The sequence below is a fragment of the Mauremys reevesii genome, linkage group 8 (genome assembly GCF_016161935.1).
Source record: "Mauremys reevesii isolate NIE-2019 linkage group 8, ASM1616193v1, whole genome shotgun sequence".
Taxonomy (NCBI): Eukaryota; Metazoa; Chordata; order Testudines; family Geoemydidae; genus Mauremys; species Mauremys reevesii.
This window is the reverse complement of record NC_052630.1, coordinates 19,198,463-19,218,073: the sequence shown is the minus strand read 5'-3', so window position 1 is coordinate 19,218,073 and position 19,611 is coordinate 19,198,463. Positions and strand designations below refer to the sequence as shown.

Here is a 19,611-nt window from a genome sequence, read left to right as displayed (position 1 = left end):
AAACCTCAGAATGCTCCAAATTGGACACTTCACCCTAGCTTTTCTGTACAATTTCATTCTACTTATCATAAAGCAGCACAGGCTGCTGACTGAGCCTGGAATAGAACTGAGCTCCCTCCTGTTAACACTTGCAGGCATATTAAACATGTTGGACCAGATCCTCAGTAGGTGTAAATTGGTGAACTCCTTTGAAGACACCAGCTGAAATTTTTTAAAGTAACATTTGTATTTTAATACAGTAATACCGTACTCATTTAAAATAAAAGAACTTTAAATTCTCCTATTGCCCAGGGGACGCATTTGTGGCCCAGCCAGTTTGTAGTAAATGCAGGAATGTCTCTACACTATGTACTAGTGTGATGTGCCCACATAATAAACATAGTTTTGTGAGAGAAATGGGTGTATTGGACCATGAATGCTGGTGCTCTATTAGTTTTATTTCCTGACCCACGATGACACATACAGATATGGAAATACATTTTAGTACCTCAGCCTTCTCAAAGGAAAAAACTAGCAATTGATTTTTTTAAACCACCAGGGCGCCCCCAACAAAGGCGCTTTAAAATATGCAAGAGTGGCCTTTGATTTCATTTCAAGTGAAAAGTCCACTGGCTTGGGGTGAGGAAAGTCATCTCATGCATTTAAATGTAACAGCTCGATTGTTCCAAGGATATTTAAATCATTAAATCAAGGCCTCTGTTGCTATGGAGGATGTGCTAAATGTCAGAGTTGCATGCAAAATGGAAATGTAAAAAGTGACGGGAGCACAAATAAACAGGAAAAGAAGCTTAGAAGAATATCACTTTGTGGTTCAGCCCAGTGAAACAATACTGAGGCTGCAAACCCTGCTTAGGTAATTGCACTGTCCACACATGGCTTCAGCAGGTAAGTTGTGTGAGGTTGCAATTTCTCAACCCAAAAAAAACGGTGCACGAAGCAGTGGAGCAGTCAGATTAAACTGATTTGAGGCATTTAGACACCACCCCAAATAAGGGGTAGTGCTAGGTGCATTGTTCCAGGGAGCATAATCAAGCAAGGATTATGCCTCAGAGGGTTTGCTTAAACTAGGGGAATTTTTTTAAAACTGGTTATAGCCTTGATGTAAAGCTGCTTTTAGCTAGTTTAAGGATACCTGATCAGAGCACCTTAAACTGAGTCTAAAGAGTGGGGCAGATTCTGTCTTGTGCCCAGAGCTTCACTCAGTGTAGGAGAGGAGGAGGCAGCATCAGGGAGCAGGTGCTAGTGCCCTGCTCTGAGATTTGCCATTGGTGGCGGAGTGGATCTCTGCTGCTCCCCCACCAGGCTCTCTACCACTTGTATTGTGCTCCTACTCCTGTAAAGGGGTGGGGGCAGAGGCACCAGGCTTGGGTATGGCTCATTTGTGTCAGTAGGGAGTTCCTCTCTGAGGAGAGCCTTCTTGGCTGGCAATTTGTGGACAGAATCCAGCCCCTTGGCATGTCTGAATTGCACAAAGGATTCAAATCTCAGGAGAGAAGCTGGTTTATTGTCTCTAACCATTTTAAAAATCAATTTAGCTGATCAGGTTTTAACAGCAGTTAGAAAACTTCCCCAGCATCGAAAGGTCCATACAGCTCTGGCATCATCTCTCTCTGGGAACAAGAGAGCTCTTGCACTCTTCTAAGCCAGGCTGTCATTAAATGCATGCTCCCAGCAGTGTTGGCCAGCTCCAGAACTGTGGTTGTCCCTTGCCCTTTGTGCAGGGTGTGCCAGGTTGTTGTAGGGAGGCTCCTTGTGTTCTCTTCCTACCCTGCACACCTCCGCACCCAGTCCCCATGACTTTTAATCCAGTGAATACTTCTGTATGACTTTCCCACTTAGTTATTTAGTTTAGTTTTGTTGAGTATCACCAACAAATTTGCAGGTTATGGCCTGGTTTTCAGCATTGCAGAGCTCCCAAAAATTCCATTAGGCCAGTGGGAGTTGCAGGTTCTCAGCATCTTAGAAAATCTGGACACTGCCTACTAATATCAAATCATACACACATTGGGCTGAAAGGGACCTGGAAAGGTAATCTAGTCCAGCCCCCTGCACTGAGGCAAGATCTTGTAAACCTAGACCATCCCCGACAAGTGTTTGTCCAACCTATTCCTAAAAACCTGCCACAACAGGGATCCCACAACCTCCTTTGGAAGTCTATTCCAGTGCTTAAATACCCTTATAATTAGGAAGTTTTTCCTAATATCTAACCTCAGTCCCCTTTCTGCAAATTAAGATGATGACTTCTTGCCCTACCTTCAGTGGACAAGGAGAATAACTGATCACCATCCTCTTTATAAGAGCCTTAACTTATTTGAAAACTGTTGTCAACATGTTCTCCATTCCATTATCCAAGTCATTAATGAAAATATAGAATAGTACCAGTGTCAGGACAGACCCCTGCAGAACTCCATTAGATACATTCTCCTAATTTGACAGTGAACCATTGATAAAATTTCTCTAAGTGTGATCTTTCAACCAGTTTTACACCCGCCTTATATTAATTTCATCTAGACCACATTTCTTTAGTTTGCTTATGAAATGTCATGTGGGACTATGGTAAAAGCCTTACTAAAATCAAGTTATATCACATTTAATGCTTTCCCCTCCCCCGTCACTAGGCCAATATGCCTGTCAAAGAAGGAAATTAGGTTGGGTTGCCATGATTTGTTCTTGACAAATCCATGTTCCTTTTTACTTATGACTCTTTGTCCTCTATAGAGGACTCTTTGTCCTCTATTAAACTTGATTGTTTAATAGCTTGTTCCAGTATCTTTCCATATATCAAAGTTAGACTGACTGGTCTATAATTCCCCAGGTCCTCTATGTTCCCCTTTTAAAAGGTTCAATGTTCTTCTCCAGTCCTCTATGAAGTGGATCATGGTGTTTTATGGGGAGAACAAAATTAACATCCAATAGGATTATCCCAATGCCCAAACACCATCTAGGTGCTGTTTAGCTGTGCACATCAATCTATCTTAGGTACATATATAGTCACACTCACTGTAGTGTCTCAGCACCTCCAATACCCCTCTGTGGTGTGGAAGTACTATTATCCCATTTTACAGATGGGAAGTGGAGGCACAGAGAGGCTAAGTAACTTACCCAAGACCACACAGGCCATCTATGGCAGAGTCCTAGGCTAGTGTCCTGATCACTAGACCATTCTTCCTCCATATGTGATAGCCACCATCTTGGCTGACACACTGGGGATTGAACTAAGGACCACAAGAATTAAATGCCCGAGCTGCTACAGTTTGATCTAAAAAGGCAAGACTCCCTTGATGGGGCTGTAACAGACTAAGATCCTCTGTGGACTGGGAACAGAGGGGGATCTGTAAAACATACTAACCAGTAGGTTATGTATTCATCAAACTCTTTCACCTGGTCAGATTAATGTTGTTCTCTTTCTATTCCTCAAGTGCTAACTGGGAGGAGCTCCTTTCCGAGTGGGTTTGAAATTGAAAATGGTGATTCTGTTTTATAGACCTGATACTGCAGCCCTTATTCATGTTAGCAGATCCCTGGTAAACTTGGGTCCTCAGTGAATGAGGGTATATGAGTGGGACTATGACCTCCATGTCTACAGTAATGAATGCTGCTGACAGCTTCACCATGCACAATCCAACACAATATAAACAGGGAAACCAGAGAGAAGATTAAATTCTTGAGAGCGTCCAGTGAGAGATTGAGTTCTGTCAGTCAAAGGGTTGGGAGAAAAACATTTTGTTGGTGACACATCACATTCTCTCTTGCCCTCCCACTGCATTTAAAAGTGCCTTTGGTGAGCTGAGGCTTCTACAGTCAAGTCCCACGTGCAATAAAGGGAATGAAATGTCATGGATTAGACATTGCACAACATGATGGGGTGTTATAAGATGCTGATAATGAAAGGTCAGCAATGGAAGGAAGAGTCCTTGTACAACAGTCCATTAATTGAATAACCTACTCATATTAAAAAAAAAAACAGGAGTACTTGTGGCACCTTAAAGACTAACAAATTTATTTAAGCATGAGCTTTCGTGAGCTACAGCTCACTTCTTCGGATGCTGTAGCTCACGAAAGCTCATGCTTAAATAAATTTGTTAGTCTTTAAGGTGCCACAAGTACTCCTTTTTTTTTTTTTTTGCGGATACAGACTAACACGGCTGCTACTCTGAAACCTACTCATATTAGTGATTTAGAAAAAAGTCATTTCCACTCTTGCTCAGCACCTTTTTCTGAAGGTTCATTTATAAAAACTGTATGCCATGTGTTAACTGGGAATTTAGATTAGAAAATAAAATCATTACAGTTGGCATTCCTGAGCAACCAGCATGTGTGACTGGAAAACGGAGTTAAATTTAAGAGGAGAACTTCACTGTTTGATCTTTAAGCACCCTGAATCTGACCTTGGCTGTACTTGTGTCACTTGCATTGAAATCATCCTGTCCTCTGCACATGTCACCATGTATCTTAGCAAATCAGCACTGGCACTTGACACATGGCGTAGGATATGTTACTGTGTGCTTCAGCCATATGGAAGGCCAAGATTGAAACCATCTAACAGTGACTGATAAGCTTCTGCACATCAGTGGGATTTGCAGCATCTTGGTGCCATTGCTGGGTTGATAAGATGGCAGAAAGGACTCATTTTTGTTGGAAGGAAAAATATCAGTTATTTCCTGTCTGATGTACCTGCAGTAAGCTATTTCTTTTGGGTAACAGAGGAGGAACTTTCTAAGGCACTCAATGCAAAATCTTGTAATTAAAGTGGAAATTAATTAGCGTTCAACATTTCAAGCCTTTCCATAGAAAATGGCATTTTAGAACTTCCATAAGAAACAGGGGCTTGCAAACTGAGCAACATATTTTCCGTTCAGGGCCTTTGACTTGGCACAGAAATATGTCATACAGACTGCAGCTGGCACCATGCATATCTAAAGAGATCTGAGGCTATTAGTGCCTAAACAGGCACTAGAAATTATGTTACATGATGGAGACTAGCTAATGTAATTGAGCCAGCTAGTTATTGTGTACATAATTTAATTATTTGACAAATTGCTTGGAATCATGGCGTTCTTGTTCCAAAACCCGGGCTGTGCTCACAGTATTACAAGGCACAGGGCACGGGCAGTTATTGGTGGGAACACATATCTCAGTAGATGGGTGCTTCTTTCTTAAATTACAAAATAGAGGTATGGCAGCATTAGAGATTGTGGAAACCAGAGTGATAGAGCCAGGAAAGGAGTCAGAGGGGACTTGACTGAGATGGAAAATTGGTACAGAGATGATTGATGTTGCTTCAAGTAGATATACTTGCTATTTTAGGGGATAATGTCATGGACATAGTCTCCTCCTCTTTCGTTGGCCCCACCCCATAGGACCTATGGAACCTGATTTCTGTGGAGCATTTGCTGAGGGGCTTCCACAGGATCTCAAGGGATGTGGAAGAATGATGGCATAAGCATGGCACATTTTCCCATCCTCTCTGCTCACAGAAGCCAAAGAGACGGTAAAGATAATAAAATCTTACGTTTCATGACATAAGTTGACTGCCATAGGGCTATTTTCCCCCTTGCACTGAAAATTGGTTAGATTCATTTTGGGGGATTTTTCCCTTATTTGAACGAGCTGGAACCAGATAGCTGGACCAGAGGCTGATTCTGTATACTGAACTGTATATTCCTAAACAGCACCCAAGCAAATAGGAAGAATCAATTGTGCCCCTTCTTATTTATCTTTTTAGTCTGATCCTTTCTTCCTTTCCTTCCCAGAGACTTAATATAAAGCAGGAGTAAAATGCAGCTTTTTTAAAACACTGATAAATGCAGCCAGATCTGTTTTTGCTTACAGAGCCACTCAGATCATGTGACCAAGAGCATGATGCTGGCCATGGGGTACGTGATTGGACTACATATTGTATTAAAATCTAATTATCAGCTTGGAGAAGTTATGGGATGAAGGGAAAAAATTACACTCCTAAAATTTTTCAGCGTCGACTGTAAATCCTTCTAATGAAATCATCCTGAGTTTATAGTGAGATGTCTTCATAGCCAAAAACTTCCTACTGACTAGCAGAAGCTCTGGGGATTGGTAACAATTGATTAACAATTTTTTGTGTGTGTTTGTGCAGTGAATGAGGTTGTCAATTGACTTCATAGGTTTCCAAATGGAATGGCATTAATTTGTCCAAAACTCTCATATGGGAAGAGACTTGTTTTTTATTGGCATTATGCCCCTTCTCTTAAAATTACCTTGGCAGAAATCCTGCAGATCTAAGTGCTGAAAGTTCCCCTATATAGATTCTTTGTTCTTGCATAAAGGGAGACTCTCAAAAAAACATTAGCTTTTCACTGCTGGGATTTCATGTGAAATGTCACATTAATTGCCCACTGCTGAGTAATGTCATATACTCGGTGTCTTGAAGAGTTGAACGCTCTGCTTCTGTGGTGGCCTCATTCCCTGGAAAAGTGGATGTGAAGAGAGAGATTCAGAGCAGGGTACAGACTAGTAATACTAGGAACTATTCTGTAAGGGATCGCAAGAGGTGTGTGGCCTCCAAAACCCACTGTTCCCAAATCGTTCCCACCGTGGCTACCAGTACCAGGAAAAAACATGCAGAATTTTCCTTCCTACTTATCCCCCTCCCAGCAACTCTTCCATGGAGGAATGTTGATCTTTCTCCAGGAACTAAATTCCTGCATAGCAACACAAAGCTCTATGCACTATGCTGGTGTTAACTCATTTATCTGTGATGCTTCAAAGGCTGATTAATTCTATAGGTGGCAACTTCTGTTAATGGCCATTGTTCCTTCCTAATCTGACTAATCTCTGGACTTTTGTAAACACAAGATTCTGAACATCTGGAAAGGTGTAGGGAGAAGGGTATCTGTTTGCAAGGTTTAGAAAAAAGCTCTCTTGGTAGGTATATCAAATGGCAGAACAGGTGTTAATAAAGGCCATACCTTCCTCACATGAGTGGAGACGAGTGAATACATTTTTCTGCACATTTTTATTCAGATTTAACAGTGAATTTGCTTCAACCACATTTAAGCTATGTGATCATGTTTTACTAGAGGAGCATAGGATTTGCCGTACAGATCAAACCAGTGTCCATTTAAACCAGAATATTCTTTTGGTGGCCAGTGCCAGATGCTTCTGAGGAAGGTGGAAGAAGCTCCATAATGGACAATTATATAACAACCTGAATACAGTTAATTACTGGTTTATGCCCTAAAACATGTTATTTTACCCATTATATTTTATTGATCCTAGTTTATGCCATTGTGGATATTATCCATATCAATGTCTAATCTTTTTTGAAATCTTATTAAGCATACACCAGTGATATCTTGTGGTGTGAGTTCTGTAAGTATTTACATGTTGGGTAAAAAGAATTTCCTTTAGTTGTTTAAAAAATGTAGCCTTTCCATGTCACTGGACCATTAGTTATTTTATATCTCTACTCATGCTGATTAAAAAAAATATTAAAGAAAGTGCATTTGAAACCTGACTATAAGAGCTGCATGAAGTGGTGTTGTAGCTGTGTTGGTCCCAGGATATTAGAGAGACAAGGTTTATTGGATCAACTTCTGTTGGTGAAAGAGAGAAGCTTTCGAGCGTACATAGAGCTCTTCTTCAGGTTACAAGAGGAGCTCTGTGTAAGTTCGAAAGCTTGCCTCTCTCACCAACAGAAGTTGGTCCAATAACAGATATTCTACCTTCCCCACCTTGTCTCTATAAGAGTTACAGTCATCCATTCGGAAACACAATCTTTGTTACATGACTTGTGTGAAAAATCTGTAACTCCAACACAGCTTGGATGTGAAATGGTAGTAGTGAACAGTCTGTGTCCAATCCATAGAGTAAAAACAACATTCAACAAATATTTGCTGGATCCATTCAAACAGCACGTGCATTTGAGGGAAATCCATACAGAGAGAAAACTAAATTGTCTGAACAAATTCTTCGTTGTGAATATCTGCACAGCTCTACATGCTAGTAATCCTACTAGGTTCCATGAAGTTACTGACTGGAGTAAGGCGAGCAGGGTTTGGCCCATACTTGGTATTTCCAGTGAGCTCAAATTTCCTAAGTCTCTAAGACCCTGATCATGTACTGAACTCCATGCAGGTGAACAGCTGTGCCCAGCTGGAGCCCCATTGCCTTCCGTGGGGTTCTGCACCAGCCCAGGGGCCAGTCCGCAAGAGACCATTGCAGAATCAGGGCCTATATAAGATGCCAGGATGACTCACAAACCCCTGCGCCTATTCAAAAGCAAAAGATAAGTAGCCCGATTTTCAGAGATGCTGAGCACACTCAGCTCCTGTTGACCTCAGCTGGGGCTGCAGGAGCTTAGCACCTCAGGCCAAAAGATGGAAGAAGCCACTGAGGAAAAGGCAAGGAATAAAAATGTAAGACATCTTGAAATGTAACTGGTTATTAACAGAATGCCCTGCTGTTTAAATCCAGTATTATTCTGGGTTTTGCTTTTAAATAAGGCTTTTCACCGTGACTAAAGAGGGACAAAGGGAATTTTTGGTGAAAAATCATGGGCAGCAAGCCATGGAGACCAGACACAGTACAAAGGATGCTCAGACTCATGGTATGAGAGCCAGGTTACCAGAAACACCACCACAATTAGCTATCATCTCACTGCAGTAAACCCAATGAAAATCTAGACTGGCTTGTTTGTACTTGGAGGATTGGCATCCTTTAGCTTTTACATGGGATCTTGGGAAAATGAAGCGTTTGTTTTGTATTTGGAAAGGGAGGAGGGAGAAAGTGAATTTAGACATTGATCCAAAGCCTATTGACATTGATGGGAATCCTTTCATTGATTTCAGTGGCTTTGGATCAGGCCCTTAGTTTCCAAGGGAATTCTTTGTGTGCGTGCGTGTGTGTGCACACACGCATGCACATATGTGTGCATGTGTTTTCTCCTACTTCTATTCCAGTAGAGTGATCTTCTGGCAAGGACCCCTTTTCCAACAGATTTTTCGGATACACATGTGAGGTGTGTGACATGCCCCGGGGTACAACCTGGACTGTGGAATTACTGTGCCCTCTTAATTCTCTGACTCAGAGTACCTCTCACACTGCTTTGCTAGTGACAAGAAGCCTCTTCAGGCTTTGTTCTCACACAGCCATTAGCATGTGAAGGCATACCCAAAGTTACACGAATACTCTCCCAAGCCACTCATGAACTGAATACAGGGAGACCCCCAGAAATTCCCCCAGCCTTGCATCCCAAAAATGTACATCTTACACTGCTTCTTGATCAATGCAAGCTCATTAATTAGTTCACCACTCAAAGGGTAGCAGACATGCGCCAGCCTCTGTAACCTGAGCATACTCCACAAGCACTTTAGACAAACTGGTTGAGATTAAACATCAAAATAAGTTTATTAACTAGTGAAAGATAGATTTTAAGTGATTATAAGTGGGATGCATAAAGGTTAGAGTTGGTAACATAAGAAATAAAAAGTAAACACTCATTCTAAATCCTAAACGTTATTAGGCTAAACAAGATTTGAATCAAACAGTTTTTCTCACCCTACTGGACATTGCAGGCAGTTTTCAGTTCACAGTTCATACTAATTAGAAAGTCTTCTAGTCCCCCCACCCCCGCAATTCGAGACTTTTCTTTGTCTTCCAAATGATCTTGTGTCGAGATGGGGGAGGAGAGAGAGGCCCCATGGTGATGTCACTGTCCCTCATTTACTTTTCTCCAGGTGCTGGAAAAATCCCTGCTGTGTCGTGGGGTTAGGCAGCCCTCATGGTATACGTGAGTTGCTGACCATCCTTCGTTATGAATCGCAAATTTTTGCTTGCACCTTTGGGCTACATGGGGTTTGGTACATAAGGCCTCTGTGTTTACAGTTTTTTTGTCCTCTCTGAGTGGCTAGTCTGTGAGTGTTTCCCAGCCTCACAGCATTTCAGTAACAAACATGTAGCAAAATCTCATAACTGCATTGACACTGATGATACATTTCAACAGGACAGTAATGGTCACTAGATTATGACTTTTCCAATGAGACCTCACCGGGCATACGTTGCACAAGATGTATCATAATTTGGTAAAAGCAGTGACCATAATGGTGTAGACTGTTTCACCGCTGGTCAAAAACTTCTCCCATTAGCCCAATCCTGCTGCCACACACGACAGATTCATGCCTGTGGTGCTTGTAAGTTTTGTCAGCTGAGTACCTTTTATTTCCCCTAAGTGAGTGTTTATATTGCTTTGAGACGGCTGAGGTTCATGGTATTCATTTTTTTTAAAATGTGGAGGTTTATTATATTGCAGCGATGTGAGTCTTTGGTATTTGAATGTTAATGAAACTTTGTATTTTCTGGAATAACTAGGGAGCTGGATCTTAGCTCAGGCTTGGCAATATATTTGTGGGCGGATTTTTTCTTCTCTTTTTCCTCTAGGTTTTAAAACCTTATGTGACATTTCATCCCAGATCAATTTTACATTATGTATCATCATGTATAATATTGTGTCACACTGTAATTTTGCAAGTGCATGAAACTGCAGCAGAGAGGAAAGTGGGCTCATTTACACAAGGGAGAGAGAGAAATTCTAATACAACTGCCTGGTTCTAGGAGGTTATGAATTGGGTGTTAGCATTTTGCTGCCACAATAGAACATGTCTAAGGAGAGCCTATTGTCATGAGAGGCTCAATTGGCAGAGAGGAAAGGGACTGGTAACGTCAGATTATTAATGATTTCTCATATAGCATGTATATTCACATGGGACTTAGCAGCGGAAGGGACATTCCTGTGGCCCCAAAGAGCTCAGATACTGAGATTGGTCTTTCACCCTTAAGAAAAACAAGTAATTTTACCACCTTAGCTGGCTTAGAAGGTTAGAGAGGGACTTTGCCTCTGCCATCCTCATGGCCAGTTTCCAGTGTTAGTCTCTAGACTTGGGAGATGATGATCTCACAGTTTTGGGACTATCCCCCCAGTCCCATTCTCTTCTCAAGCGGCAAATTAGCCCAGATGCTAGGACTGGGCTTGAGAGAGCCGGGTTGGTCTGCCCTGTAAAAGCAGGGCATTGTGTTGTAGACATGGGAGGCAGAGACTGAATGGGCTTTGATGTAGTGAAAGTCCAATGAATGATACTATATCCCTGGTGGGGGGAGGTTGTGGGAACTGAAAAATAGGTCAGAGGATGAGTAACCTCTTGCTATGTAGAAACAGCAGGTTGGTTTTTTGACACGTATGGTTGTCTTAGGTGTATTGATGCACATATTCAGTGTAACTTCGTGTCCTTCTTTGCTCTTACACTTACTCTGATCCCCCATCAGTCCCCTCCAATCAACCCAGAGTAACAGGCCTGGCAAGATTCCTGTGCTATATACTGTAAATAGTGCAGAGCAACAGCACCATATAGTTCAACACTTCATTCTCAGGACTTCTAACCAGCATCAAGGGCTGCCCTCCAAACACTCATATTAGCATAGCAACATATACGTCTTGCCGTAGTGCCATCTTGCCAACTTGCAAGGGAGCTCAGTCACCATCATTATCAAACTACTCACTCTCAACACACTGGCAGTTGTGATCATCAGAAGTGCACGAGTGAATAATTTCCTGTATCAAATGAGATGGGGCTGGTGGCAGGAGCTGTTTTTCTGCCGTGGCTTGCCAGCGCTGGGATTTGGTGATTTTTCAGGATGTGCTGTAAGAATAATGTTTTCCCAAGCCTCTTGCTGGAGTGGTGAGTGAAGGGAAAGTGGTGGGTTGCAGACAGTGGTGAGCTGGAGCCGGTTCGTGCAAACCGGTTGTTACATTTAGAAGCCGGTTTAGAACCAGTTGTTAAAGGGTTGGGCAAACTCCGGCCCATGGGACCATCCTGTCCGTCCTGCCTGAGCTCCCGGCTGGGGAGGCTCCCCCGGCCCCTCCCTTACCTTCCCCCCTCTTGCAGAGCCTGGCGCCAGCGCTCTGGACCGCTCCTGGGCAGCTCGGCGGCTCCTGCCGCTTTGAGCGGCATGGGTAAGGGGGTGGGGCTGTGAGCTCCAGCGGGCCGCGTGGCATTGATACACGCTGCCCTGAGCAGCATGGTAAGGGGGCCGGGCCGGGGCTGGGAGGAGGGGTTGGATAAGGGGCTGGAAGCGGCTGGAGGGGGCGGAGGTGCTGTGGGGGCAGCCAGGGGACAGAGAACGGGGGGGGTTGGGTAGGCATGGGAGTTCCAGGGGTCTGTCGGGGTGGTGGTGGACAGGGGCGGCTCCAGGCACCAGCACGCCAAGCGTGTGCTTGGGGCGGCAAGCCACTGGGGGCGCTCTGCCGGTCGCCGCGAGGGTGGCAGGCAGGCTGCCTTCGGCATCTTGCCTGCGGAGGATCTGCTGGTCCCGTGGCTTCGGTGGACCTCCCGCAGGCTGCCTTTGGCGGCTTGTCTGCGGAGGGTCCGCTGGTCCCGCGGCTTCGGCGGACCTCCCGCAGGCTGCCTTTGGCGGCTTGTCTGCGGAGGGTCCGCTGGTCCCGCGGCTTCGGCGGACCTCCCGCAGGCTGCCTTTGGCGGCTTGTCTGCAGAGGGTCCGCTGGTCCCGCGGCTTCGGCAGACCTCCCGCCTGCGGGAGAAGGGCGAGTTGGGTAGGGGGTGGAGCCCTGGGGGGCAGTTAGGGTGTGGGGGGTCTCGGGCTTGTACTCACTGGGTGGTGCTTAATAACCACTTCCCTACAGGGTTGTTGGCGGCACTGCGGCGGTGGGTTGTTCACTTGCTCCCAAGTGCCGCCAAAAACCCGGAGCGAGTGAAGGACCCACCGCTGAAGACCCGGTAGAGAACCGGTTATTAACATTATGGCATCTCATCACTGGTTGCAGATCTTTAGTGGATGAGAGTTTTTCTCAGGATACATATCTCCTGAGTATTTATTTGGATGTGTTTTTATTTCAAAGTACTGGTAATACTTTTACATTGCATCTGCAGAATCTGACAGGCAATTGAAAAAGCCAGTTAAACAGATTAGATAGTAAACTTTGGGGCAGAGACCATGCCTGCCTCTGTGTTTGCACAGCACCTAGCACCATGGGGCCCTTATCCTGATTGGCTACTATGATGTCAACCTTTTCTATGCTGCGTCTTCCTTTTCCACCCACCTCCTTCTAGCTGGGATGTACCCCAGAGCCCCTCCTTTTTAGCAATATGAAAAGGGCAGGGTGGCTGTTTCCTCCAGGCAGAGAACCTCTGGGCTACCAGAATATAAATATCAAATAAATACCCATTGAAATTCACCTGCAAATCCAATTCATCATATAGTAAAAAGAGCCAACATCTTCATAGCTGTGGGTAGTATTTTTCATGCGAATGTGCTGCGTTTCTACCAACCACCCCCGGTGCAGTACTGAATTCCCTACAAGTTATATTTGATTAGGGCTGGCAATAAGTATCTGAATCTCACCCCCGCAGACACCTTGTGCTTACGTGACCCTCTTTTCAGCACATCAGGCCTCAAGGGGAAGCTTAGTTTGAAAGGTTCATTCTGGAGGGGGCTATGGCTTAAACTAGATTAGGATGCCAGAGAAAGTTGCAGAATTCACTGCAATCCTTGTGTTTGAGTCACCAAACAGTCACTCTAGCCTCTATCTCGCCTGCCCTCATTATCTCTCTACATTTCATTCTAAAACTCTCTAATTTACAAAGAGCTAATTAATCACTGCAGATGAGAGTATCCTTTCCCTCCCCTCTCTCCCCTTTGATTTGGAGTGGACCTTCTGGAGTTAGATTCCGCAGGGGACATGTGACATTAGCTGTACTCTTTCCATTCAACATTCTTACAACATCCATTGAAAATGTAGCTTTGTATGTCTTGGCCATCGTAGGTAGCATTGCCAGGTTTACTGTAGCAGCATGTAGTATAAGTAATGGACCAGACACTGTGTGCTTGGGAATATACCTCACCATGTGGCACATCTTTCTGGAGTATTTACCAGGCCAGATCTGTTCCTGATTTGCAAGCAATTCCAACAGCCTGTCTGAGCCCAGGTATGGATTCCTATCATACTGACCCTTAGAACTGCTAGAGAATTAAAGCAGAATACAGTGTGATCCAAGAGTCACCTTTTTTTTTTAATTGAACTGGATGGTGCTACTATAGATTCTGAATTGCACAAGTCTGTGCTTTATTGCATAGACTAGTTACCTTTCCTGACAATTCTGTCTGCTTTGCTATAGTTCTGTTTTTTCTCTTTTCTTAACATCACCAGGCTACTGTGAATAGGTTAAGGGAGCAGCTTCTAGGAGTAGATACTATGGGTATGTATAATTAGTGGGGGCCCTATGATCCAAATAATAATAAAGTCTACAACTTGCATCATTGAAAGAGAGAGATCTGACTATGTCTCTGTGTCTCCCTTTGCCACAGTAGTAAGCAGGAGGGCAGAACAAAGCTAATTACTGCCTTAACCCTTTGTTTCAGCCATTTCCTTGCCCTAGGGTCCCACACTTGCTTCACAGAACACAGAATCGGTTCCTGCAGCAAGAGCCTTACAATCCCTCACCAGTGCAGGCAGCCACCCTGCAACCTTGGACAAGCATTAGGCCCCATTTGAGAAGCTGCTCCTGCCCTTTCCAGCCAGCCAAGCGGGTGGGGGAAGTGGCCATAAACGCTCTGCCTGCCAGGGGTTTTAAGCTTTAACTTCATTGCACTCCTCACCCCTGTCATCCCACAGAGCAAGAATGTGACCTCTGCTCTCCATAGTAGTGCAATGGGCTACATCTGAGCCCCAGGGATGGTTATTTTTTAATGCCAATCCAGTCAGCATGATGCAACAGCCTTGACAGAACTGGTAGTCATAGTATTGGCAGCACAAAGGCAGATTGCAGGGCTGAAGCCTCGTTTTGCTTTCTGCTGCCCACCTGCTGAACACCTGCTAGGATAAGCAAAACCTTTGGGGGATTAGTGCTATTGCTGAGCTGGATGTTCACAGTGAAACCTGAAACCACGAGAATTAACCCTCATTTTGGGTTTCATTACAAACTTGAAACACATCAGATTCGTCAGAAGATCGGGGAGCATTTCAGGGCCCAATCCAGGTCTCAGTGGGAGATTTGCCTGATTTAAGACAGCAGGATCAGGTCCTCAGAATGAAGCTGGTAACTCCATTTCAAGAGAAACTGGGTGGTTTGGAGAAAATGGAATTGCACCAGTCAAGCAGAATGGCTCAGGTGGGGTAGCACACTCAGGCATGGGGGGACAGAACACTGAGTTGGGTCCAAAAAGGAGCATTGTGTGTGCTATTATCAGTGACCTAGCCAGGAGCCAGCAGCCACACAAGGGGAAGAGAAGCATTGGCCTGATCATCACCAGACCCTCAATCTGCCTGAGCACACTGCCTGTGATCATCACTGTACAGGACGTGTTAGCTGGTCCTTTGCCTGGCTCTTAAAACAAAGGGCTGGGTCACCATTCTGCAGCTGTGTATGGTAGGGGAAGACACCCCTTCCCCTCCCACCAGGAAACCTAGGCAGAATTTAACCATGTAACATCAAGCTGAATGTAAAGAAGGCACAGAAGTAAAGTGTGTCACGGAGACTTTATTCTTGTTACCCACTCACCTGCCTTTGGTAAATGGAAAAAATAGGATCTTACCAGGGCCAGGAGGCACCCTTGGCTACAGCTGGTTAGACAATGACTACTCCCCCAGTTTGTGACCTCTGATTGACACCAGCGGGCCTGTATGCAGATACTTTCTATTGATGCCAAGATCAGAGTGTGAGAACACAAAGCCTTTTAGAGCATTAAATCTCCTAGTGAATATCTAGAAATGTGTAAGAGATTAAACATGGAAAATGCAACATCAAAGGTCTTGGGTCGAGGGGGGAAGCATGACAAAATTTAGGGATATTGGATGTAGCACTCATTCAATTACTACAGCACGGGAGTGAAGACTGCAGGCCACTAGAATGCTTGTTAATATATGTCATTTAATTGTGAGATTGCTCATATGCCATTTTAACATATGTAGAGTAATATTATCCCTCTTTTGTAGGTCACTATTCTCATAAGTCTGGCTCTTGCGTTCCTTGCCTGCATAGTCTTTCTTGTGGTATACAAAGCCTTTACTTATGATCACAGTTGCCCAGATGGATTTGTTTATAAGGTAAGAGATTCCAGCCAAATAGATTCTATCATCTCTGACAGTTCAATTGACTACATGGTCAGAGTCTAACAGAGCATTTACAAGAATATGTTGAAAAGTGGTCAATGTTTTGGAAAATGTGAACTTCCATCTGCTTCCATCGTTTTATATTGTAATCGTCAGGATTAGATCTCTGTGAATGCCACAAACAAATGTCCCTAAATAATCCCTCATGTTTTGGAATGAATGCACTGCAGCTGAATTTTGGGTTTGCTTCCCACAAACATTTAAGTGATCAAGTTTTTCTGGCATAAATGTTCATGCAAGGCAAATTTCAATGCTGCATGCACGAGTGTCCACTGATACTGATTTTGAAATTTGCATGTGCAAGTATTTGAGAGGCATGCTTTTGCACCTCGTCCAGTAGGCCAACAGAAACAAAACCATGTAACTTGTTTGACCAATCACAGCTAACCAAGAGAGTTTGAATATTAGACAGTCATTGAGAACTGTTTGCTCAGTCCACAGAGTTAAAAAAGTTTGCAAAATACGTCATTGACTCATTATTTACAGCGAATAAATTCATAGAGGCCTTAATTCTTTGGGGATATTCTATGAACAGGAAAAGAGGCTCAGTTATTCGATATATTGTTCGTTGTAAATTATTCTCTTAATGTACATAAAATCAGAGAGATGAGTCATGACTTTTGAATTCTGAATGTGAATTTCCTCAGAGTTCATGCACTTTGGATTTAGTGTTCTGCTTTGGTCTTTAATCACACTAGAATTGGGGGTGGAGGGAACTGGATGGCTACGAGGCATGCTAATTATAAATGGGGCCCTTCACCTCCAGGTCACCACTATCAATCTGAGCAGGTTGGACCAAAGGTTCTTACCATTTGTTGGCTCTTCTGTGGCCTATACAAAGCAAATTGGTTTTCTCAGTACAGTTCTTAGTGGACAAGGGTCCACATTACAGCAGTAGAGACTAGTTGGCAGCCTCAGCACAGAGGAGAAGCACAGAAAGGGCCATGGAGACTGAACTGGCCACCCATCTCTAGGGCTGGTCTTCCTGCAGGTCAGAGATAAGGCACGGTAGCAGGGTAGCACATAAGCAGCTTACATTGCTTCTGCCTGGCCTGTATCTGTTCTATGGATTAATAGAGAACGTCAGTCTGCAGGGCTGTCAATCCAACACTTTGAGAGCTAACCAACGTCCTCTCCCAGTACCGCTGCCAGATGCCTGATCTTAGTGCGTTCCAGTGCCATGCCAGAGCAGCAGGATCCCCATTCTGTAATTCTGGTTCTGTTTCACAGAATGAAACCAGTCTTAATCAGGGCTGCCAATTCCAGCAGGTTTTGACATCTGTTGACCCTGTCTCAGTGCCCCGTGCTATCTAATGTTTCTGGACATCCCCCAAGCTTTTTGTCAATGGAGGAGCACATATGTTTCCATTGGCACAAGTAGCCCAATTGCTATGAACCAGTGAGATGAGTCTGTCATCCACATGAGAATGAACTGGGAGTTTAAAATAAATGTTAAATAATGTGACTGCTACTTACTTGTCCTGCTTTTTCCCTCTCTCCAGCATAAGAGATGTATCCCAGCCTCCCTGGATGCCTATTACTCAGCACAGGATTCCAATTCCCGGGGCAGATTCTATACTGTCATAAGCCATTACAGCATGGCTAAGCAAACCAGCTCACGGTCTGTATCACCCTGGCTTTCTTCGGGATCGGTAAACCATGAAGCCAAGGCTGCCAAGACAGAAGGCCATTAAAACTACTCAGTGGTGACGGGAGGGGTTGGGAGTAGGGAAATAACACCGTGTCTATGAAGTATCGCTCTGCCTCAGAGAGGGCGCAGTGCTAACAGCACAAGAAGAAGAAATGAAACTCAAGTGCAGGAGTCATCTTAATTGATATTTCTTTTCGTGCATTGTTCTCGTTGATTTGTAACCGGGCCAAGCTCTTGTACAAAGGCATGTTTGATGTTGACTGTAACTTTACGATGTAAAAATATTTTTAAAATCATTGCTTAAATATTTGTTAGAAAAATAAATGAAAAAACAAAAAAAGCAAATTCAGAAAACAACCAGAGAGGATGGAATCAAGCAAAGAGAATCTCCCAGAAACTGTATCTTTGGCAGAAAGGTGTGACCCTAGAGCAGTATGTAACGGAAGAACATTTGAATACCTTGTTTGACATGCAGGGGTAGGGGGAAGTCTTTTACGAATCATGTCACTGGGTAGTTAAACTTGCCAGAGCAGGGTCCTTCTACTGGCAAACTGAGCTGCGCAAAATACGGTATCAGCATTAGTTTGTGGCCAGAGAAGTACACACGCATTTGTGTTCAGTCTGAGGCCTGAATTAAAAACAGAAAGATCTAGGGATTTGGAATACATAGTCATGGTATTGGAGATCTTCAGTGGGTTTGTCAGAATTAAGTATTTTGGACATAGAGCAGGAGAAGGAAGCTGTTGTGTTTAAATCTCTTCAGCACAGGACCGGGAGTCAGGCTCTATTGCCAGTTCTCCCACAGATTACCTGTGTGATCTTGGACAAGTCACATGGGGCCTGATCCTTTGAGATGCTGAGCACTTCTTTGGAGAGCAAAGAAACAAATAACTTCATTGTAAGTCTAGGATGCTTAGCACCTCGCAGGAGAGGGTTAGCACCTTAAAGGATCAAGCCCCCTCTGTGCCTCATTTCCCCCTTGTCCTTATTTCATGGACACTACTTATGCGGGGAATGTGAGGGTTTGTCTGTTGGTGTGTAAAATATTTGGAGAGTTAATGATAGACAGTGCTATCAAAATTCAAAGTATGAGTTGACTTATAAACCCGTGAACGTAAAAACAAACCCCAAGCCGAGTCCAGCCCTGTACAGTGTTCAAACACAGCCCAGTATCTAGCATGTAAACTGATCTGAGCAAGCACGTCTGTTTTGTAAGACTTGAGCAAAAGGAATTTTCTTTTCCAGAGCTGCCACCCAAAACATCGCAGTGTGACAGTTAAAATACTTGTGATCGTAGTCAGCTTGAGTTCAAAAGAATAAGCACCAGGAGTAGGACAAGACAGATGTTTGGGTTTGGAGTTTAAGGTTTGCATTTCACCAAGACTGCTGATCAGATTTGTGGGTGTTGCAGGCTAGAAATTGGGAGCCAAACCCACTGGGCAGAGTTTTGTCCTTCATTATGCACACACAGCTGCTAGGGGTTTGAATGGGACTAGCCTGGTGTAAATGGGGGCAGGACTGAGCTGACAGGAGTCATGATAAGCAATGGTATAGTATAGCTAAAACTGTAGTGCCAAACCCCATCGTCTGGCTCCCCCTCCCTCCATATTTCACCTGTAAATTCATTTCTCACTTGAAATGTACAAACCCCACCACAGAAAAATCAAAACTCCGACAAACGACTGAAAAATTTATAATTTTGTGGTGTGTGTTTTGTCAGTAGGTAGCGGAGACTGAAGTATTTTTTGGTGTAATTCTTGAACTTTTCTGACAGGAAAAATAAAGCTAGATGTGTCTGAGAGTC

At 43.9% G+C, this 19,611-nt stretch overlaps 1 protein-coding gene across 11 annotated transcripts in view; it reads left to right on the top strand.

The window, feature by feature from the left end:
- LOC120370141 (neuronal vesicle trafficking-associated protein 2-like) overlaps nucleotides 1–19,611 on the top strand; it is a 64,157-nt gene extending 44,546 nt beyond the window's left edge. For all 11 annotated transcript variants that reach the window (XM_039484382.1, XM_039484380.1, XM_039484378.1 and 8 more), the window contains 2 exons: nucleotides 15,980–16,090; nucleotides 17,659–19,611. In XM_039484382.1, coding sequence (XP_039340316.1) covers nucleotides 15,980–16,090; nucleotides 17,659–17,850 — 303 coding nt within the window. In that variant the 3' untranslated portion in view covers nucleotides 17,851–19,611. The remainder of the gene's footprint in view (nucleotides 1–15,979; nucleotides 16,091–17,658) is intronic.